This window comes from Cnephaeus nilssonii, assembly GCF_951640355.1.
Source record: "Cnephaeus nilssonii genome assembly, chromosome: 3".
Lineage (NCBI taxonomy): Eukaryota > Metazoa > Chordata > Mammalia > Chiroptera > Vespertilionidae > Cnephaeus > Cnephaeus nilssonii.
The window spans coordinates 68,950,912-68,975,744 of record NC_137074.1 but is presented as its reverse complement, the minus strand read 5'-3'; the positions used below and the strand labels follow the sequence as shown (position 1 = coordinate 68,975,744).

At 40.0% G+C, this 24,833-nt stretch overlaps 1 protein-coding gene across 1 annotated transcript in view; it reads right to left on the bottom strand.

Moving 5' to 3' along the window:
* The window catches only part of MORC1 (MORC family CW-type zinc finger 1), a gene marked incomplete at its 3' end in the record, with an annotated part of 148,749 nt that overhangs the window by 110,368 nt on the left and 13,548 nt on the right, over nt 1-24,833 (bottom strand). Inside the window, exons 5-8 of the mRNA XM_079766314.1 lie at nt 19,284-19,374; nt 16,812-16,920; nt 11,706-11,865; nt 9,721-9,826 (exon numbers count right to left, since the gene is read on the bottom strand). Coding sequence (XP_079622440.1) covers nt 9,721-9,826; nt 11,706-11,865; nt 16,812-16,920; nt 19,284-19,374 — 466 coding nt within the window. The remainder of the gene's footprint in view (nt 1-9,720; nt 9,827-11,705; nt 11,866-16,811; nt 16,921-19,283; nt 19,375-24,833) is intronic.

The following is a 24,833-nucleotide window of genomic DNA, read 5'->3' as shown; positions in this document are numbered from 1 at the left end:
TGGAATGAGAAAGAATCCAAACCTCTAGAAAGAGACATCTGTATGTTCCTTGATCTATATCTCCAGCTCCTAAAACAGGGCCTGAGACTCAATAAATATCCATTGAATGTAAAACTAACTAGTCAGACAACTACTATTGATAGTGGGGAAGGACACGTAATAAGAATAGAGCAACAGTTGTTTAATAAATATTCACCTTACTAACTATAGGTCAGAATTTTTCTTACAAACCCCTGGAAACTGGAGAATGAAACAAGGCTATAAAAAGATAGGATGCCTCGATGGATCTATTTCTCAGAAAAGAAATACATTTTGAGAACAGACCAAGGACAGGACACGCTTTGATTTGGTTGCTGTGCCCAGACCCTGACACCCTTCAGGAGTTTTTTCTCAGGATCACTGATCATTCTCTGGTCCCAGGAATGGGGCTGAGCTGTTTGTAACATCATAGATTAGCCACCTTGTTATCAGACTTTGAGCTCCTGAAGGCCAGACTGCAGACTCTACCCTCCCCTTTCCATGTTACACTTGCAGCTGCATGTAGCTATCTTCTCCCTCGTGTGAGAAGGAAAATGGACATATCCATAGACACTGTAAGATGGTCTAACATACTAAACTCAGAAACTGAGGATCAAGGAGAAAAAAGATATGGGTGATATGAAGAACTTAATTAAAAGCTTTATGTAACAGAATCTGTCCTTATCAGAATTTTATTTCCAATTTTTTAAAACACTAGGCCACAAGAAAATCTCAACATACTCTAAGAGCAGACAGCACAGGCTTCATTCTCTATTCCTCCAAATATAATAAAAGATACAGAACGATAATAAAAGTATATTTTAAACCCACCTTAAAAATCCTATTCACTGGTAGATTTTTAAAATATCTTTTAAAATTAATTACTGAGCCAAAGAGAAAATCAAAGTGGAATTTATAAACTATTCAAAAATAAGAAACACTGATAGTTCTAAATTTTGAAATCATGTAGCCATAACACAGAGAGTAAATAATAGACTTAATTGTTTAGATTAGAAAATGAGTTTGAAAGTAAGCAAATAAAATACATACCTCAAGGAAGCAGAAGAAATGAAATAAAACAAAACTAAAGAATGTAGAAGAAAATAAAAATATATAACATTAGTATCAACCTAGTGGACTTAATGAAAAGAATCCAAACTGTTATATTTTTAAAGAGAGTTGGAAAAGAAATGGCTTAAGCATATGACATATAATTTAGCATGTTTCTTTCTCTACAGGTGCAACACACTTTATGCATATCACCCTGGAACCGATGTATGATTCCCTGCCACCCATCACATACCACATTCATAGATTCAAATTCTGATTTAAAATATCACACATTAAATGCAAATTTCTACCTCATCAGCATTCTGAAATTCTGAGATGTCTGTTATCTATTTACACACTTTTAAAATTTAAGTGAAAACAGGTTGTCTTTGGACTGATATCGCAAAAGCCCAGGCCACCACTGCCTGTGTGCTTGAACATCACTCCTGATGAAATTTTCATGAGGTTATTATCATATTGAAACAAGGCCCTGCCAATGATCTGGTTACTATGGTTAGAGCCTCAGCCCAAAGCAGATAAAGGGTTTTGATTACTAAATTGAAAACTGAGGCCAAATATTCACAAGAACTATACAAAAGTTCACTCTTTGACTCAGTAGCTACCATCCTGACACTCTACCTTAAAAAATAATTCAAAAGAATTTAAAAAATCCATCAGCATGAATACATTTATGTTAACACTAAAGGCCCAGCACACGAAATCGTGTGTGAGTAGCTTGCTGCTGCTTGCCGCCGCTTGTCACTCACTGCCCTGCCCACTGCCGCTCGTCACTTGGGCCACCGCCCTGCCCGCCACCACAAGCTGCTTGCAGGCTGAGGGAGGGAGGGACCAAGAGGTGGTCAATGCACCTCATGGCAGCTGGTCGAGCAGTCATTTCGGTTGTTACGCTTATGGTCCCTGGCCTTTTTATTATATAGGACTAGAGCACACGGGGGTTCCCTCAGCCCAGCCTGCACCCTCTCACAGTCTGGGACCCTTGGGGGATACCCACCTGCTGGCTTAGGCCTGCTCCCTGAGAACAGATGATCTAAAAGAAATAATCATATCCTTGGGTAAGGATTTTTTAAAAAGGTAATGGTTGCATGAAAATTCACTGCCGGTGGGGCTGAGGGGACTGGGGGACTCTGGCGGCAGGCACGTGGTGCGCTGGACACGACTGGGGGCGGGCCAGGCCACGCCATGCGCCTGCTGCCCCCAGCGGGGCTGAGGGGACTGGGCGCCGCCATGTTGTGGCTGTGGGCACCACCATCTTGTGAGGGTATGATGGTCAATTAGCATATTGCCTCTTTATTATATAGGATTACCCATAAATAATGTGAAACTTTAAGGACAATGCTACCATCCAAAAATACAGGAATAGTTATGTAAATTATTATGAATCAATTCAATGGACTATTATAAAGTCACTTATCAAGAAAGCATTATGAAATCAGACTAATCAAGCCTACATAGCAGATGATATGATACTGTATATAAAGATCCCTAATGATTTCAACAACAACAAAAATTACTGGAACTGATTTAAAAATTCACTAAAGTATAGCAGGATATAAAATAAATATAGAGAAATCAGTTGTATTTCTATACACTAATAATAAACTATCAGAAAGGGAAACTAAGAAAGCTATACCTTTTACATACAATTGCATCAAAAAATAAAATACTGCCATGGTTCGCTCAATGGTTAGAGCATCAGCCTGTGCACCTATACAGATTCAGGTTCGATTCCCTGTCAAGGGCAGGTACCTGGATTGCAGTTCACTCTCCACCCCCAGCAGGGCGAGTGCGGGAAGCAACCAGCCAATGTGTCTGTCACACTGATGTCTCTCTCTCTCTCTCTCTCCCCTCTGCCCGCCCCCCCCCCCATCACCCTCCCTCCCTTCCAATCTCTCTGAAAAGCAATGGGAAAAAATATCCTCATGTGAGGATTAACAAAACAAAACAAACCTAGGAATAAATTTAACCAAGGAGGTAAAAGACCAGTGTTTGGAAAATTACAAGATACTGAAGAAGATACAAATAAATGGAAACATATACCATGCCCATGGAAAGGGAAAAATAAACATTGTTATAATGTCTATACTTAGCCAAAGCAATCTATAGATTCAGCACAATTCTTATCAAAATACCAATCACAGAACTAGAACAAATAATCCAAAAATGTATATGAAACCACAAAAGACCCCCAAGGGCACAACAATCTTGAGAAAGAAGAACAAAGTTGGAGGAATCATGCTACCTGATATCAAACTATACTACAGGCCATAATAATCAAAATAGTATGGTACGGTCATAAAAACAGACATATAGGTCAATGGAACAGAATACAGAGCTCAGAAATAAACTCACGCCTATTTGGTCAATTAATATTTGACAAGGGGGCAAGAAGATACAATGGGATAAGACAGTCTATTTAATAAATGGTGTTGGAAAAATTGGACAGATACATGCCGAACATGAAAGTAGACCGCCTTCTTATACCATATACAAGAATAAACTCAAAATGAATTAAAGACTTAAATGTAAGACTTGATATCATATCTCACTCATTTATGGAATATAATGAACAACATAAACTGATAAACAAAAACAGGTCCAGAGACAGAGAAGCATCGATCAGACCATCAAACCTCAGAGGGAAGGCAGGGGAGGGTGGGGGTAAAGGGGAGAGATCAACCAAAGGACTTGTATGCATGCATATGGGCCTAACCAATGGACACAGACAACAGGGGGGTGAGGGCATGAGTGAGGGTAATGGGGGGTAATGGGGGAATAAGGACACATATGTAACACCTTAATCAATAAAGAAATTAAAAAAATAAAAGAAAATCAGGAAAAAATACTGAATCTAAAAAAAAAAAGAAAAGACTTGATATCATAAAAATCCTAGAAGAAAACATAGGCAGTAAAATCTCGAGCATTTCTCTTAGTAATATTTTTATTATCTCCTTGGGCGAGGGAAACAAAAGAAAATATAAACAACTGGGACTATGTCAAACTAAAAAGCTTTTGCACAGCAAAGGAAACCATCAACAAAATGAAAAGAAAACTCACTGCATGGGAGAACATATTCACCAATGATACATCTGATAAGGGGATAATATCCAAAATTTGTAAAGAACTCAACATCAAAAGAACAAACAATCCAATTTAAAAATGGGCAAAGGACTTAAACAGACACTTCTCCAGAGAGGACATACAGATGGCCAATAGACATATGAAACTATGCCCAATGTCACTAATCATCAGAGAAATGCAAATTAAAAACCACAATGAGATATCACCTCACACCTGTCAGAATCACTATCATCAATAAATCAACAAACAATAAGTGTTGGTGAGGACGTAGAGAAGAGAACCTTCATGTACCGTTGGTGGGAATGCAGATTGGTTCAGCTATTGTGTAGAACAGTATGAAGTTTCCTCAAAAAATTAAAAATGTAACTGCCTTTTGACTCAGGCTGCACTTCTAGGATATAGCTGAAGAAATGTGAAACACTAATTTGAAAGAATAGATGTACCCCTATGATCACTGCAGCATTACTTACAATAGCCAAGCTATAGAAGCAACCCAAGTGGCCATCAATAGATGAGTGGATAAAAAAGAAGTAGTTTATATACACTGAGTGGCCAGATTATTATGATCTCTGAACATATAATAATCTGGCCACTCAGTGAGTGTGTGTGTGTGTGTGTGTGTGTGTGTGTGTGTGTGTGTGTATTAGAGGCCCGGTGCATGAATTCGTGCATGGGTGGGGTCCGGCCAGCCTGGCCAGGGGGAGGGGACAGGACATGGGCAGTTGGCCGGCCTGCCTGCTGGTCGAACTCCTGGTCAAGGGGACAATTTGCATATTAGCCTTTTAGTGTATAGGATATACACTGAGTGGCCAGATTATTATGCGTTTGGAGATCACAATAATCTGGCCACTCAGTGTATATATACAATGAAATATTACTCAACCAAAATAATGAATGAAATTTTACACCAAGGGGGTGAGGACATGAGTGGGGGGGTGGGGGGGTAAAGGGGGGATAAGGACACATATGTAATACCTTAATCAATAAAAAAAAATAATAAAATAAAATGTTATAAGAAATAAAAAGAAATTTTACCATTTGAGGCAGCATGGATTGACCTAAAGGTATTATGCTAAATGAAATGTCAGTCAGAGGAAGACAAATACCATATGATTTAACTTATATGTGGAATCTAAAGAACAATATATATGATCAAACAAAATAGAAACAGATTCACAGATACAGAAAATAGACTGATGGTTGCCAGAGAGAAGGGGGTTTGGGAGGCTGGGTGAAAAAGGTGAAGAGATTGAGAAGTACAGATTGGTAGTTACAAACTAGTCATGGGGATGTAAAATACACCATAGGAAATACAGTCAATAATACTCTAATAACTATGTATGGTACCAATTGGATACTGGAAATATCAGGGGAAACATTTTATAAAGTATATGATTGTCTAACCAATATGCTATTTACCTGAATTTAATACAAAATAATATTGAATGTAAACTGTAATTTAAAAAATGTTAAATATAAAAATAAAAAAAACAGAAAAAATAAAATGGAAAAATATTGCATAATAACTAATAATAAAGCTTAGAAACCAACCATAAGTAAATAAAGAAATGAGAAATTGCACTTAGAATGGAATAATACAAATTAACACTCAATGATAACATGTAAATTCTCTTCCTAAAATAATTTTAAAATATTATTTTACTTTTGGTTTTACAGTAAACAAAATTTGAAGGAAATAATTATACCAGAAAACCTCTTCTCTGTGGCCAAATAAAAGCCTGAAAGGTTGCATTTCCTTATTCCTGTGTAGAAAATTAAATCATTTTCAGAACCAGCAGGACCACACCATCTAAAATGGAAGGTGAAAATAGCACAATTCCAACATTTGAAGCGTGTTTTGAACGGATGTAGAATCATGCCTGGTGGGCTTAAGGGGTACAATAACCACAAGAAAGAGAAATTTAAAAATAAATGTTGAGGGAGTAATAATAAGGGAATTATTATTACACTAGTGACCTGGTGCATAAAATTCGTGCACGGGGAGGGGGTTTCCCTCAGCCCAGCCTGCACCCTTTCCAATTGGAAATCCCTCTCGCAATCTGGGACCACTGGCTCCTAACCACTCACCTGCCTGCCTGCCTGATCACCCCTAACCTCTCTGCTTGCCTGCCTGATTACCCCTAACTACCTCTGCCTACCTGCCTGATCATCCCTAACTGTTCTCCCCTGTTGGCCTGATCTTGCCCCCAACTGCTCTCCCCTGCCAGCCTGATCTTGCCCCCAACTGTCTCTGCCTGCCAGATCACCCCTAACTGCCCTCCCCTGCCAACATGATCTCGCCCCCAACTGCCCTCCCCTGCCAGCCTGATCTTGCCCAGTCTGTTTTGTTTCCACCTCTCCATCCCAGTCTCTCCCAGTCTCTGTCTCTCTGTTTTTCTCAGCAATCATCCAGGCCTCCCTACCTCCCTATCTTCCTCTTCCTTTTTCCCCGGCTGGGAGGGGGTAGGGCCAGTGGGGGCTGCTCCACCTGCCCTCCCTTCCATCCAAGCCTCTTCAGGCCCAGTCTGTTTTGTTTCCTCATTCTGAGAGAGGCCCAAGAACGAGCTTGAAGGGAGAGAAAGAAAGAAAGAAAAGGCTGTGAGCTGGTGGGTACTGTGTGTCTGTGCGTGTGTGCGGTTGTGAGTGAGTGTGAGTGCCGGCCCTTTCTTCCCCGGCCCTGACCCTGCTGCCACAAGCCCCCACCCACCAGAGCCTGCTGCACGCACAGCCTGGGCATTAGGTGGAGCCTCCAGTTGTTGTGGATGTGACGGACCCAGGGTTTTTATATATTAGGATTACAAACCACTTGTTCTAGAAACCAAGATAATGTAGACTGTAGTTGATTAGAAGTTCAAATTTCAGAAGTCATAAATGCAAGAAGTGTCAGAAAAATCCACCTTGGTCCAAAAGTATTCTTTGAGCCCCAAGAGTTAATTTTTTTCCAGTCTCTTAGTGAAGAGGAATGGGGTGTCAATGCCAGAACCCACTGACTTTTCAGAGGAGAAAACAGGTGGCATTACTATCTTCCCCTCAAGATAACTGCCACCCCTTTTTGGCACCACCATAGTACTGGTATTAGAAGCCATGAAATGTATAGCATCCTTGGTACAGACCACATCCTCAATAAGACCCCATCCTTGTCTTTAAAAGACTTTGTGATTGAACTATGAAAAATTCTGTTAAAAAATCAAACAAAAAGAAATCAATATACTGGGAGGGGGGCGGGCAGGTGAAGGTATATGCTGGGGGGTAGGGGAGGCTGGGGGGAGGTTAAGGGGGGAAAAAAGGAGACATATGTACTACTATTTGTAATACTTCAGACAATAAAAAAAAATCAATATAGTCAACATTCCAAAGTGAAATTGTATATATCCTAGGTGTGATCCATTTTCTTTATTTTATAATTAACTGCCTAAACAGCTTAAGAAGCTGCTGGCTTTGTTAAACAATCTGGAAACAGTAAGAACTTTTCCCCAAAGAATGAGCTGTCAAATTATTCCTCTAATAATGTCTTGTTTCCTGGTGCTCGTGTTGAAATGCCAAGGCACTCTGACAGATAACTGAAAATTTATGCACAAGGCTTTTAAACAGCGTGACATATTGGTTTTAGAAGCAGCTCTTAAGTGGAAGGACAGGGCCAGCGGGAAAAGGGGGAGATAGTAATGGAGGTGCCAGGAACAATTCTGGGCCTCCTTTCTGATATTGGCATATTAATGTTAGCAAAAGGCTTCACAACATTTGTCCAGTAGTAATTAGGCTGGATTTTTTTCCAAAGGAAAAAAACATCCATTTCTGTGTAAATTAAGAATTCCAGATATTGGAATAAAATGAGGAAAAAATATAAAACAGGAATAAGTTGAAAAGAAAATCTAAAAGTTTGTTACCAAACAGTAAATTTTCTAACTGTGGAAGGGACTTTCTAAATTTTACCTCAAAGGCAAAAAAAAAAAATTCTTCTTTAAGTTGATGTGTTTACTTGAGTGTTAATATCTTAGTCTAAAATTGCCCTGTCCAAAATGGCAGCTAGTGGTCACCCATGCTTATTGGGCACTATTTCAAATTGATTTGTGCTACATGTGTAAAACACACTTTGGATTTCAAAAATTTAGTATTAAAAAGAATGTAAAATATATCTTAACTAGTGGCCCGGTGCATGGATTCATGTACATTGAAAGGCAATTAATTAGAAGAAAGATACATGCAGTAATTGTGTTACTGCAAAAAATTACATGTCAAAATAGTATATATAATATAGTATTATAAAATTAAAACGTGTGTGATTGGTGCCAGCGAGAGCTTTATAGGTATCGCACATGCGCGACTCAACATTTATTTTTAAATTGCCAGTGCGTGTCATATGTACTGCTGGTCGGTCAGTCGGATGGTTGGACAGACGGACGGTTGGTCACTTTGCCTTTTTATATATAGATATTTGCATATCAAAAATGAAATTATAACATTTCATATATACCAGATTAATTTAAAACATTAAAATTAATCTCACCTGTTTCTTTTTACATTTCTTAATGTGGCTACTAGAAAGTGTAAGAGTACATATGTGATTCATATTTGTGGTTCTCATCATACTTTTATTAAACAACACTGGTATCTGAAATGATTACAATTGGATTAAATTCCTTTAAATTCCCTCTAGCTCTAAAGTTCTAACATGAACTGCACATTTAAGCTTATACATTTTAAATACAAAGTTATTTTAGAGAAACGTAAGTTAGTCACTATTTCATTATTTTTTCACACTTTTTCACCCACACACCCCCCCAGTGCTTTCTCATGCTGTTTTTATGGATTCCTAATAGCCAAGAAAAATGAATCTGTCTATTTATTTATAAAATACAAGTATGCAGTTCATAGCATTGTCAATTGCTATTTGGTCCTATTCCTTTTTGCTTCACATTATGCTCATGCATTTTTAATGCTCTGTATGAATAATGAACTCTGTGTGTGGGCTTTTCCATTTTAATATTCATCAAGCAGGAGGTTTTGAATTAAGAGATTATTAGAGATCTTATATTTCAGTGTTCCCCAAACATGCTGGCACCTCTGAGTCACCTGGGGAGCATATAGAAAATATTCAATTCTTGGTTTCATGTCTGGAGACTCTGACTCAGTAGGTTTGGGATGACATAGGATCCTATACATCTTAAGAACCTGCCCACGTTACTCAGAAGCTCAGCGAGGTTGGGAATCAGCGGTCTAGCCCAATGGCTGGCAAACCGCGGCTCGCCCCTTGAGTGTGGCTCTTGCACAAAATACCAAGGCCTGGGCGAGTCTATTTTGAAGAAGTGGCGTTAGACGAAGTTTAAGTTTAAAAAATTTGGCTCTCAAAAGAAATTTCAACCGTTGTACTGTTAATATTTGGCTCTGTTGACTAATGAGTTTGCCAACCACTGGTCTAGCCTAACTTTCTTCGTCTGTAAGGAGGGTAAAATGAATTGTCTCAGGAGCCTCAGACCCTGAACCATGATGCAAGGCTCCTCACTACAGCTCTATGCCATTCTGAGAGACCTTCTGTCAAACACACACATTACTTACTCCTCAAGAGCTTCGGCCATCAGTATATCTTCCTTGTCAGTTTTAACATCCAACTCTGGTTCTCCACTGAGCAGCAGCTTCAAGTTATAAATAACCAGCAAAGTACCTAGTGCAAAATAGATGTTTAACTTGTCAATATTTTAACTACGCTAAATATTGGTCATGGTGATATTATCACATCTATTGATTTAAGCCTGCCCTCGGCCAAAATTCCCTTTGTACTTCAGTAAATATGCTTGGGTAAGTTCCAAAATATATGTCTTATAGAAAATTCCACTCTCTGCCAAAGAGTGTTGAGTTTCCACAGTAACAGTGCTTCTTATTACTACTCAATTTATTATAACTCTTAAAATGTGTATTCTTAAACTTGGGCACTTTTCATAATTTGCATTATAAAAATTATTAGGAGCCTTAGCCAAATTTGTACTGCAGGTAAAGCTCTCATTGGTGGAACTACAATCAATGCACATAAGAACAAATACCAGTTTAAAAAATTTGTACAAATATGAAGTATTGCTTTTAGACCCTACGACAGGTGTTGGCAAATTTTTTTGTAAAGGGCCAGGTAATAACTATTCCAGGCTTTGCAGGCCATATGGTCTCTGGCACAACTACCCACAATTCAACTCTACCACTGTAGCAAGAAAGCTGCCACTGAGAATACATAAATGTGTGAGTGTGGCCATATTCCAATAAAACTTTATTTACAAGAACAGGGATGAAGCCAGATTTGACCTGTGGGGGCCATAGTTTGCTGACCCTGCTCTAAAGCATAGTTAACAAAAAACAAATGCTTTATAAAGTTATTATAATATGAAGATAAACAGAATTGTTAGGCAAATTAAAAGAACAACCAATTACACTTTTTTGGTAGTACTTAAATATAAGGGAGAACAGCATAGTGGCTAAGAACTGGACTTGGGAGCAAAATGCCTGGGTCTAAATCCTGGATCAACCATGTACTTGTGCAATGACCTCATATAAGATTCCTAGCATCGCTGAACCTAGTTTTTCTCATCTATACAGTGGCACTTATAAAGTACCTAAAACGCATACTTGCTTTAGGGATTAAATGAATTTTCATAAACCATTTAGAAAAGTATTCAGGAAATAGTACACTCTTCATTACTATTTATAAGAGTACTTCACAATTAGAAGTCAACTAAGAGATGACATCAACTATCCTCAAAGTATATCGTGTATGTTAATAAAATGAATACTATAATTGCCCATATTTTTCTCTATGAGAAAAAGAAAAGGATGGAACAAAACACCACTAATTAAACAAAATGCCACAGGTTAAAGAAGTTTCAAAAGTAACATAGGCTAACTCAGAAATAAATTTGTTGAAATTTTTCTATAAACATTACATAAATCAAGGAGTTTGAAAAAAACAGAGTGCACATAGCTTTCTCTAAAATAGGATTCTTTTTGCTTCTTGATATAAGAAAGCCTAGAGAAAGATTGGCACTGAAAATATTACTAGACATGGTACATTCTTCATGCTCATCAGAAAGTTGGTGGAGATTAAAAAATGCAAAAGAGATCTATTAATTTGGAAAAGAGTATCTACAAAGTTATTGCTAATTTCCACAGAAACTTGGATTCATTACTTTATAAGTTACTAACTCATAAACCTGGGATCATCTAATCTTAAATGCTGCAATAAGCATCTCCTAATTGTATCTGGTGCCGGGACTGTAGAGTCTCTGTGGTCATAGTTTTATCATCCTCTTCTCACCGTTATTTACCAAGTTCATGCAAGTACACACCTTTCTCTCATTGTCAGGGACTTGAAGTTATATATGTTTGGATTCTCTTAATACAAAAGTTATACACTGTAGGGCTAAAACAAATGATTTCCCCCATGTGAGATGCATGTGATATTATAAAGAGAAAAAATATAAACACATACATATAGTGCCTTTCATAAGACAATGAAAACAAATACTTCCATCAAGATTTCAATGTTTTTATGATCTTACCACATTTCCCATAGATTAAATCAAATTGCCGCATTAATTCAGCTTCGGTTTTATATGGGGAGTACTTATAAATTATAGACAATTCCGTTGAGAATTTCTGAGGATCATCTGTGACAGATTCTCTGGTTTTTGTTAACCACGAAGGCATTGGAACTACAACCTATTGAAAAAGCACATCAATTTACTATGAGACACACAAATAAAAACCATCACCTTTTTATCTGTTCATAATTCAGTCTACTCTTCAGCCAAATTACAAAACCAAACATGAAGTTAAAAGTTTATTTCCCTCCTATATTCTAGTTTTATAAGGAAGAGACACATAAACATAACATATATATATATACACACGTGTGTGTGTGTGTGTGTGTGTGTGTGTGTGTGTGTGTGTGTGTGTGTTTATATACTAGAGGCCTGGTGCACAAAATTTGTGCATGGGGGGGTGTCCCTCAGCCCAGACGACACCCTCTCCAATCTGGGACCCCTCGAGGGATGTCTGCCTGCCTGTTTAGGCCCGATCCTACCGGGCCTAAACGGGCAGTCGGACATCCCTCTCATAATCCAGGACTGTTGGCTCCCAACTGCTCACCTGCCTGCCTTCCTGATTGCCCCTAACTGCTTCTGCCTGCCTGCCTGATCACCCCTAACCATTCCCCTGCCAGCCTGATTGATGCCTAACTGCTCCCCTGCCAGCCTGTTTGCCCCTAACTTCCCTCCCCTGCAGGCCTGGTCACCCCCAACTGCTCTCCCCTGCAGGCATGGGTCCCCCACAACTGCCCTTCCCTGCAGGCCTGGTCACCCCCAACTTCCCTCCTCTGCTGGCCTGGTCACCCTTAACTGCCCTCCCCTGCAGGCTTGATCGCCCACAACTGCCCTCCCTTGCAGGCCTGGTCCCTCCCAACTGCCCTCCCCTGCTGGCCATCTTGTGGCGGCCATCTTGTGTCCACATTGGGGCAGCCATCTTTGACCACATGGGGGCAGCCATCTTGTGTGTTGGAGTGATGGTCAATTTGTATATTACTCTTTTATTAGATAGGATGTATGTATAGAGAGTGTATATACATACACACACACACACACACACACACACACACACACACACACATATATATATATATATATATATATAATGGCTTTATTCTAAAATGGTCCATTGTGAAATGTGGGGACAGATAGAATCTACTTTTGCTTTCTTTTAAAATATGGGTAAAATGGCAGAGGGAACAACAGTAGCAGCATTTAGAAACTGGAGAGCAAATGACAGCATTTCTAAGAAAAGCAATCCAAAGATCATGCCAGAAAAGAGAAGCAGCCTGATTTATAATTCAGAATCCACTAAAATACTCCAAAATTGATGACATGAATCAACCCTAGACTTGGGCAAAGGGGAAAGAGAGCTAAATGTGCATCCAGACCCTCATCTGGCAATAAGTCCTCAACTACCTCCACAAAGACTGGATGTTCACTTTCTGGAAAGGCTGGAACAAAGTGTTTCTGAATTACAAGACATGCCAAGTATAGCTGTCAAGGGACCTTACTGAGATGATAGGGATTAAGTGAAAGTGTACATATTGGGTACTAAGAACCTGAGATCTCTTCTCCCATTTAGCTTCCAGAAAGTTGTCAGGTAGGTCTTCAGGTAGAAGACTGTAGAAGTCTTCTCTGAGAAATCTGACAAACCCAGAAGGAAAGACATAAAGAAAATTATGTTGAGGGTTTCCCAATAAAACAGCCAGCTAGATCTTCCTATCGTGACACTCATAGCTGCCAAGCCCCACCACCCACACTCACAGAATTTTCAATAGGCATTTTATTAGACTAACCTTTAAAGTACAGCAGGCTCTCAAATGCTGTTTTGTTCAATGTTCTTTTATTACAATATCGATGAGAAAAAAACTCTCAGCAGGGGCCACTGCCTGTGTGGAATATGTAGGTTCTCCCCATCTCTATGTGGATTTTCTCCAGGTACTCCAGTTTTCTCCCACATCCTAAAGATGTGCACATGATGTAGATTGGTGTGTCTGAACTGTCCCAGTCGGAGTGAGTGTGGGTGTCTGTGAGTGGCCCTGCAATGGAAGGACATCCCCTCCAGGGTGGGGTCCCACAGCGTGCCCTGAGCTACTGGGAGAGGCCACCCATGACCCTATACTGCAATAAACAGGTTGGCAAAGAATTAATCTTGTTAATTTTTCTTGAATGCATGTGTAGCTCATATTTATTTCAATGTTTAATATTGGAAGCATTTTGGGTCTTTCTTTATAAGTTTGGTAATGTTTTGTAACCAGAAATACACTGTAAGAACTTGACTCTTGTTTATATCAATTAGCCTATGGTAAAATTTGGTTTCACTTAAAGTCACAGTTTCCAAGAACCTAGCTGGGAAGTTAAGTGAGGACACACTATGTTCAGGATGAATAACTATCTAAGCAAAGCCTCTAATATGATAGACTCAAATAAGCATAAACAAAGCAACTCCATGGAAACAAAAAATATAGAACATAAAACTTTCAGAGGAAAAAAAAATCATTGTTAATATCTTCAAAGCTCTAAGAGGAAGTACTGTATCCTCAAAACAAGAACTAGATATCTTTTTAAAAGGAACATTGAGAGAAAAGAAAAGACTTCTTGGGAATTAAGAATATGATTACAGAAAAAAACTTTTATATGAAAAGGTTGGAAGATAAATGTTATAAAATCTTCCAGAAAACAAAACAAAAATTTAAAGGACAAAATATAGGAGAGGAAAGAAAATTTAAAACTCATCTCAGACATCCAAGAGCTAAGAAATAGAAGCTACAAAAATATATGGGTAAAATAATCATCAAATGTTATAGGAAAATGCCCCCAAATTGAAGGATACGAGATTCCAGATTGAAAATGTCCAACAAGCCCCCAGCACAATGGATGCAAACAGAACCACCGAAAGGCAAAACACTGAAATCAGAATACTGGGGACAAAGAAGATTCCATTGACCTTCAAAAAGTAAAGGTCAGGGGGAAACAACGGTCACATACAAGACTCGGGAATTAAAATGGCTTAGACTCCTTAAAAACAACACTAGAAATTAGGAGATAATGGAGGATTGCCTTCAAAGTTCTGAAGGAAAATTTATTCCAACCTAGCAATAAGACCAAACCAACTATCATTACATTTTTAAGCAAGAAAGTAAAAACACTTTCATGCACTTGAGATCTCAAAACGTTTTACCTTTCATGCACCCTTGCTAAAATGCTACTGGAGAATATGTTACACCAAAAAGACAAGAGACTTAGGATCTGAGATTTAACACCGAAGAGAGATGCAGAGACTCGCCGGGACAACGGCAGGGGCAGATCCCAGGATGGCAGCTGAATACCACCCATGGAAAACAGAATTGTGAGCTGCAGCACATGAGCAGTGGTAAAGACACAGAAAACCAAGCAGATAGTCAGTGGTAGTGATAAGTATGTAGAACACTAAACAGACAATTACTGATTCTAGGGAAAATAAAAACTTGCAGGAGAGAAAAAATAACCGTTTATGACATGGTATGATTATGAATGGTGTTTATATAGTCTCATAATGTAAATACTGAACATTGTCATAACCATAATGACAAACGAGCTATGGAACTGGAAGGATGTGTGATAGGAGTACAGGGGGGAAATAGATAAATCCTGTTCTTTTATAGTAGGAGGTTAACAGGTAATGCCTAAATCAAATCAAAAGTAGCAATACAATTGCACAAAGGCATGGTTTTTCTTATGATTTCTTATAATGCCAAATTGCATGCTGGAAACACTCATAATATTTTGCAATTTAGTTAAATATTTGCACAGTTTTATTGCAATGTTGATTTTTGTGAATTTATTGATTAAATATCTCCCCTGCAAAAGAAAAAAAAAAAGCAATACAAGCCTATTACACACAGATATCCAGAATTAAAGAATTAGCTAATATTATTGAAAGAGACTGCCTCTATGGAAATGGAAAGAGGTTGTTGGTTTTTGTTTTTTTTTAAATAAGGGTAGGGTGAATGGTCCATTTTAGAAAGCTATAGCCACAGAGCATAGGCCCCATTTTGCGTGCCCTTTACATACATAAAGTACAACATAAAAGCTTAAAACATTGCTTTTCTTCATGTCAGCATCCCATCTGCTATTCCCTATTGCCTGCAGACTGTTCCTATTACCCAGCCCCACTCTACTGCAGCCAGTGAGCACGCTCTGCTCTTGCTGGGCAATCTCACATTTCCATACTGTCCCTTCAAACCCCATTCTTATTTCCGGGTTTGAGACTTTCTGTACATCATCTCTCTCCACAAACCAGCCTTTCTAGTAATAAGGTGTACTCACTCCATAAAACCGCCATTGATCACTAACATGTCCATCCATATCATTGCTTTCGACAATTTGTAGCAGCAGGAACACATACTTGTTGAACAGCATTCTTTTTAAGCAATTCCACTTTGTTATTTAGATAATTCATATGTGTCTGCCTTACTTTGTGGCAGTGCTAAAAACACTCTGCTGGTCAGGTGGTCTACTTCTTGTTTACTACCTTCCACAGGGCCTACCCAGTGCTGGACAGACAGACAGCAGTTCCTTAACCTATACTTGTGTTCTGAATTATAATTGATGTTTCTAAAAGTAAAACTCAGACACTGCAAATTAATAAAATGTCTCTGGGTCATCAAATGGAGTTGAAATTATTATGGTCACTGGAGTTACGAGATTAAGTATATTTCACATTCTGTTTCTTTAGATTTTCTATATCAAGACTTTGAATCCAATATTCTATTTCTTTTAAGAATGATAATCCATTTATGGCACAAGTGGTATAATTGATGTGAAGGCTTCTTCCAAAAACACCTCATTGGGCCAAAAGGAGCCTCTTATTTGGGGAGATTTGTAGATAAAAGTTCTGAAAACTTCCTAGAAGTTGAAAACCCAAAAGAGAATAAGATAGGCCTCCAATGACCCAGCCACTCTTTCTTCATCTCCCAAACATAGTCCTAAATTTCTAAATCATAACCAGAAAGAACTCATTATAGATTTTACCTCCTGAGATAGGAAATGAAAACAACACTGATACCTTTTTAACCAAAGAAAAATCTCAACTCTTACCTCACTCAGACCTTCTCCTTCACAGAATGTCTGAGAAAAAAACACACAGGTCATCGTTTCTTCCTTCTTTGTGAAAAGAATAAAGTCTTTTCCAATCCTCATGGACCCACTGTATAAAGATCAAGAACATAACAGTTTACATGTCAAACACTAAAAAGGAGCAATAGGCAGGCATGATACTGTGTTCTCTAATGCGTTTTCTCTTCATATAAATAGCTCCACTGTTTTGCTGACCCATCACCAAGAGAGTTCAATATGGTGTGTTTTTTCTCAAAGCAGAACAGATGGATTTGAACTAGTCCAGGCCCACACTCTTGCTTGAGACATGACTTCTAGAGATAAAGATGGCCTGGGGTTGAAGAAGAGCACAATCATCTGCCTCTAGCAGTTGCCACACTGCTGATTGTGGCCTGTGGCCTTGCTTTTCATTGAGATACTAGAAGCCATGCCCTGGAGGGGGAATCCCTCAGCCTGGCCTGCCCCCTCTCACAGTCCGGGAGCCCTCAGGGGCAGGAGGTGACCCGGTGATCAGGGGAAGGTGACACCCCATCACACCTCTGCTACTGCCACTGCTGGCAGCACAAGCCTCGGCTGGCCCTGGTTACCTGAACCTTGGGTTGCCCTGGGCAGCTTGGCAGCTGCCATCCAAGACTTTCCTGCACCTTGAGCCGACCCTGAGTATCTGGGGGGTTAAGGGGTCTGGGGGACACAGGAGGCAGGCACACAGAGCGGCCAGGCCCGCGCTGTCCCAGCGGGGCTGAGGGGACTGGGCGGCACCATCTTGTGGCTGCGGGTGCTGCCATCTTTGAGGGTGGGACAGTCAATTAGCATATTCCCTCCTTATTGGCTGTGGGTGCTGCCATCTTTGTGATGGTGTGGGGGTCAATTAGCATATTCCCTCTTTATTAGATAGGATTCTACTAAAACAAACCATGGACACAAATGGAACTTATGCTAAACTATGCTTTGAGAAATAAGAAACCACAGAGATGCAATTAAGCTCAGAAGTACAGCAATTCATGAAAAAAGATTCATCACTTATTTGAAAATTAAATTTTAAAATGTTGTAAAGATCAAGTCAGTTATGGGTATGGAGAATCCAAACCAAGGTAGGACTCCCAAGTTTATATTCTTTTTAAAGTTCTATAAACTTGGACCATCCTAATATATAAAAACCCAGGGTCCGTAACATCAAAAACGACCGAAGGCTCGACCAACTGGAAGTCAGCACTGACTGCCGACGCTGCAGGCGCCCCGACCCAGCACTGACTGCCAAGGGGGCTGCGAATCAGGCCTGGAGAGAGGTCTGGGGAGAGAGAGGCAGGGTCTGATCCGTAGCCTCTGTGGAAGCTGTTGATCAGCACTTGCCTCTCTCTTTTGCTCAGGGCCTGGCCAGCAGCCATGCCTCTCTTTCTCTCGGGCCTCCGCTGGGGCTGCTGATCAGGCCCATTGATTGGCCCAGAGACACTGACTGGCATAGAACCAACCAATCAGAACCAAATCTGGGTGAACTGTGAGGAGCCAATGGCTGACTAGGAGGCGGAGCTTTTGACACTGACTGGCATAGAAACCAACCAATCAGAACCTAATAGGGGTGAACTGCAAAGGCAGAACCTAAGGTGGGGGCTGAGGAGGGGTTTTAAGGGCAACAGCTGTTTGGTGTAAGGTGTAAAAAAGCAGTTCAATTTTTTAATGACCAGTTTGGCAATATAGTGCATATGGCTGGCTATTAGTCCAGATAGAGGGATTATGTATTTTTGTCTGCCAAGAGCATCTCCTCCTGCTGAAAAAGCCCCCGCCCCGCATTTAAGCAATCTTATCCTTTATAATCTATCTATACTACTAAAAGGGTAATATGCTAATTAGACCGAGTTGACTGGCAATCTTCCAGACATCCGACTTCCTTCTGGACAAAGCCATGGTGGTGGGGGCCAAGGCAGGGGCTGTTAGGCGCAATCAGGGCAGCAGGGGAGGGCAGTTAGGGGTGAGATCAGGCCGGCAGGGGATGGCAGTTGGCCGCGAGATCAGGCCGGCAGGGGAAGGGGGTTAGGGGCAATCAAGCAGGCAGGCAGGCAGTGTCAGTTAGGGGCAATCAGGCAGGCAGGCATAGAGGTTAGGGGTGATCAGTCAGGCAAGCAGAGGGGTTACAGGCAATCAGGCAGGCAGGCAGAGGCAGTTAGGGGTGATCAGCCAGGCAGGCAGGTGAGCGGTTAGGAGTCAGTGGTCCCAGGTTGTGAGAGAAATGTCCAACTGCCAGTTTAAGCCCGATCCCTGTGAGATTGGGCCTAAACCGGCGGTCACACATCACCCAAGGGCTGCCCGATTGGAGAGAGTGCAGGCTGGACTGAGGGAACCCACCCTGCCCGTGCAAGAATTTCATGCACCGGGCCACTAGTTTCTACATAAGATTGCCTTTAACTAAATATTGTTCCATTATCAATAATATATGCCTTAAAGAAAAGAAATTCTCACCTTTTAAGACCATTGCCATATTGCCCAATAAACTTCAAGGTTGATAACCGTTTCTTGGATGTTCCAAAGTAAATAATATCTGAGGCTTCCCCTGTAATCCACAAAAGTGTTTTAGGTGGTTAGGAATTATGAGTAGTTCACAGGGGCCAGACATCCAGTTCTTAGCACATCACACATATCTCAGAACACACATATCTCTTGGATCAGCCCAAAAGCAAGGCTCCTTATCAGGCTCCATAATCGCTGACCAGGATCTTAATAGCATCATATTTAAGGAGGTCAGACAGACCTAACCATGTGATTTTAGGGTAAATAAGAGTTTAAAACTCTGAAGCTTAATTTCCAAATCTCTAAAAGGGAACTACTTACATTAAAAAGATCATACACCATGACCAAGTGGGAATTATTCCAGAGATGCAATATATGCAAATCAATAAATGTGAAACATCACATAAACAGATTGGTACAATATATGCAAATCAATAAATGTGAAACATCACATAAACAGATTGGTACAATATATGCAAATCAATAAATGTGAAACATCACATAAACAGATTGGTACAATATATGCAAATCAATAAATGTGATACATCACAAACAGATTTGAAGACAAAAATCACATGATCATATCAATTGACACAAAAAAGGCATTAGATAATATCCAACACCCTTTTTTCATAACAATTATCAGCAAAGTGGGATAGAGGGATCATACTTCAACATAATAAAGGCCATATATGACAAACCTACATCACACTTAATGGATAAAATAGTAAAATTATTTCCCCTAAGAACAGAAACAAGACAGGGATATCCACTTTTATCACTTTTATTCAAAATAGTACTAGAAGTGCTAGCCACAGTGATCAGACAAGAAGATAAAATAAAAAAATCATTCAAATTGAAAAGGAGGAAGTAAAATTGTCGATATTTACAGATGACATAATATTATACATAGAAAACCCTAAAGATTCCATCAAAAAACTACCAGCTTTAATAAATGAATTCAGCAATGTAGCAGGATACAAAATTAACACTTAGAAATGCATGTCATTTTTATATACCAATAATGAACTCTCAGGAAGAGAAATTAAATAATCCCATTTACCACTGCAACAAAAAAAATTAAGATAGTTAGGAATAAACTTAACCAAGGAGGTACAAGACTTGTACTTGGAAAACTACAAAACATTGAAAAAGGGGACAGAGGAAAATAAAAACAAATGGAAGAATATACCATGTTCATGGATTGGTAGAATCAACATCATTAAAATGTCCATACTATCGAAAGCAATCAACAGATTCTGTAATCCCTATTAAAATACCAACGGCATATTTCACAGATCTAAAACAAATACTCCAAAAACTAATATGGAAGCAAAAAGGATCCCAAATAGTCGCAGCAATCTTGAGAAAGAAGAACAAAGTTGGAAGAATCATAATACCAGATATCAAATTATACTACAAAGCCACCATAATCAAAACAGCCTGTTACTGGCATAAGAACAGGCATGTAGATTAATGAAACAGAGAAGACAACCCAGCCCTGACCGGTTTGGCTCAGTGGATAGAGCATCAGCCTGCGGACTTAAAGGTCCCAGGTTCGATTCCAGTCAAGGGCATGTGCCTTGGTTGCGGGCACATAACCAGTAGGGAGTGTGCAAGGGGCAGCTGATTGATGTTTCTCTCTCATAGATGTTTCTAACTCTCTATCCCTCTCCCTTCCTCTCTGTAAAAAAATCAATAAAATATATTAAATTAAAAAAAGAAGACAACCCATAAATTGATCCAAGCCATTATGCTCAATTAATATTTGACAAAGGAGGCAAGAACATACAATGGAGTAAAGGTAGTCTCTTCAATAAATGGTGTTGGAAAAATTGGACATGCAAAAAATAAAACTAGATCACCAACTTACATCATACCCAAAAATAAACTCAAAATGGATGAAAGACTTAAAGTTAAGTCCAGAAACCATAAAATTTTTAGAAGAAACCATAGGCAGCAAAATCTCAGACATCTCTTGCAGCAATATGTTTGTGGATACCTACCTCTCCTAGGGCAAAGGAAACTAAGGAAAAAATAAACAAATGGAACTACATCAAAATAAAAAGCTTCTACACTGCAAAAGAAACCATCATCAAAATAACAAGAGAGCCAACTATATGGGAGAACATATTTTCCAATGATACATCTGATAAGGGGTTAATCTCTAAAATATATAGGGAACTCATGCAACTTAACAAAAGGGAAACAAACAATCCAATTATAAAATGGGCAAAGGAAGTAAATAGATATTTCTCCAAAGTGGACATAGAGAAAGCTAAGAGACATCTAAAAAAATGCTCTAAGTCACTAATCATCAGAGACATGCAAATTAAAACAACAATGAGATACCACCCCACACCTGTCAGAATAGCTAACATCAACAAACAACAAGTGATGGTGAGGATGTGGAGAAAAGTGGACCCTAGTACACAACAAGTGGGAATGCAGAGTGATGCAGCCACTGTTAAAAACAGTATGGAGGTTCCTAAAAAAATTAAAAATGGAACTCACATTTGACCTAGTGATCCCACTTCTAGGAATATATCCTAAGAAATCAGAAACACCAATCAGAAAGAATATATACACCCCTATGTTTATTGCAGCACAATTTTCAATAGCTAAGATTTGGAAACAGCCCAAGTGTCCATCAGAGGATGAGTGGATAAAAAGCTGTGGTACATCTACACAATGGATTACTACTTGGCTGTAAAAAAGAAGTAACTCTTACCATTTACAACAGCATGGATGGACCTAGAGAGTAGTATTATGCTAAGTGACATAGCCAATCAGAGAAAAATAAGTATCACACGATCTCACTCATATGTGGAATTTAATGAACAAAATAAACTGATGAACAAAAATAGATCCAGAGACATAGAAGCATGGAACTGACTGAAAATTTCAGAGGAAAGGTGGGGGTGTGACTTGGGGAGGGAGAGATTAACCGAGACACGTATATGCTTGCATGCATAGCCCATGGTCACAGATAATACTGTGGTGAAGGCCTGGCAGGGCAGATGTGGGATGGAAGGTGTCAATGGGAAAAAAAAGAAACAAAGGGGACACCTGTAATACTTTCAACAATAAAGATACATTTAAAAATAAAATAAAAGGGAACTATTAATACTTGTAACACAGTTGTTGATAAATATAAATAAAATGAATTCAATAAGATGATGCATTTTTCAAACCCTGGACACAACGCATGGAACTTGATAAATGCTAATAAATTTTAAATATTCTGATTACTTGTACCACTAGTAATTTTCTATAAAGTTGGCCTTTATCGAGCCCCATGTGAATCTAAGAAGAACGAAATGGCTTCTGGTCTGATACAACCTGGGGAGGAAGGGCTATTTGTTTCAGACTTTTAGAGTTAGTCTCCTGTTCTCTTAAAGGCATTCTAGAATTATAGAGAAAAATCTTCTGGGTTTCAGAAAATACATACCTGCAGAAACAAAAAGCTCCAAGGGAAACAAGAAAAGATAGAAATGGGTCTCCCAAATGGCCTACTTGAATACATGCTTTAGAATTGTTCTGAGGAACCTGTGTCCGTCTGGGGGCACCTGGTTTGGGGTGTGTCGAAGCTACCAGATACTCTGCTTGTCAGAACCTAATCTGACATTCAATCTCATGTTCTTATCCAGGGTTGGATATTAGGTGAGGGTATCCATAATGATAATGTTAACTACAATTTATTGATTGTTTAGTGCGTTCAAGGTGCTATCAATATATTTTACATGTACCACTTAATATTGATAACAAACCTACAAGGAATAAATTATTATTATTTGCATGTTACAGATGAGGAAATTTAAGTTTAAGGAGTTGATGTAACCTTCCCAAGGTCACACAGCTCATAAATGCTACCACCAGGATTACACCCCAGACCAGATTTGTCAAAGACCAGATCCCAGGGTTTTCATTACACACCACATAGATTCCCATGTATGGGGCCAGAGATCAGGGCAGAGAGTCAGAACACTGAGTAGAACAGACATGACCCTTGCCCTCAACAACTTTATGTCATGGTAGGAGAAACAGACTGAAAGAAGTAGCCAAATAAACAAGACCATTTCTAAAAGTGAGGGGGCAAATGACACAAGAAATTGAAAGCATTACTAGAGAGTATGAATTGTATTCTAAGGTAATGAAAAACCATTAAGAGTTTTTATAAACAGAACTAGAGGCCCGGTGCACGAAATTCGTGCACAGAGGGGGGTTGTCCCTCAGCCCAGCCTGTACCCTCTCCAATCTGGGACCCCTCAAGTGATGTCCCTCTCACAATCCAGGACTGCTGGCTCCCAACTGCTTGCCTGCCTGCCTTCCTGATTGCCCCTAACCGCTTCTGCCTGCCAGCCTGATCACCCCCTAACCACTCTGCTGCCAGCCTGTTTGCCCCCAACTTCCCTCCTCTGCCAGCCTGGTCACCCCTAACTGCCCTCTCCTGCAGGGTTGATCACCTCCAACTGCCCTCCCTTGCAGGCCTGGTCCCTCTCAACTGCCCTCCCTTGCAGGCCTGGTCCTTCTCAACTGCCCTCCCTTGCAGGCCAGGTGCCTCCCAACGGCCCTCTCCTGCTGGCCATCTTGTGGTGGCCATCTTGTGTCCACATGGGGGCAGGATCTTTGACCACATGGGGGCAGCTATATTGTGTGTTGCAGTGATGATCAATCTGCATATTACTCTTTTATTAGCTAGGATAGAGGCCTGGTACAGGGGTGGGGGCCAGCTGGTTTGCCCTGAAGGGTGTCCCAGATCAGGGTGGGGTTCCCTTGGGGTGTGGGGTGGTCTGAGCGAGGGGCCTGTGGTGGTTTGCAGGCGGGCCACGCCCCCTGGCAACCCAAGCGGAGGCCCTGGTATCTGGAATTTATTTTCCTTCTACAATTGAAACTTTGTAACCTGGAGCAGAGCCAAGCCTGGGGCTCCCTCCACGGCTGGCAGACATTTCTGTTGGGGTTATAATTGAAACTTTGTAGTTTAAGCGGGTGAGCTCGGCCAGGGTGTGCGGAAAGCTTTGCTTCCCCTGTTGCCGGCGGCAACCCTGGCCTGCTCTCTCAAGCTCTGTTCTGCCGCCATTTCTGTTTGAATTTACTTTCTATAATTTAAACTTTGTAGCTTGAGTGGAGGCTTAGGCCTGGCAAGGGCATGCGAAAGCTTGGCTTCCTCTGTTACCTAGGAAACCTTGCTCTCTGTGGCTGTAGCTATCTTGGTTTGGGTTAATTTGCATACTCACTCTGATTGGATGGTGGGCGTGGCTTGTGGGCATGGCTTGTGAGTGTGTTGGAGGTATGGTCAATTTGCATATTTGTCTATTATTAGGTAGGATAATATGATATGATTTATGTTAAAAGAAAAAATCTACTTAGGATTTCCGTATGGGGAACAGCCTGTCATGGTACAAGACTGGGGGGTGAGAGAGTTTGGAAATTACTGCAGTCATTTTCTGTGGGTCCAGATTGATCTGGCTCAGTGTGGACAACCGATAGATTCTATTTTCA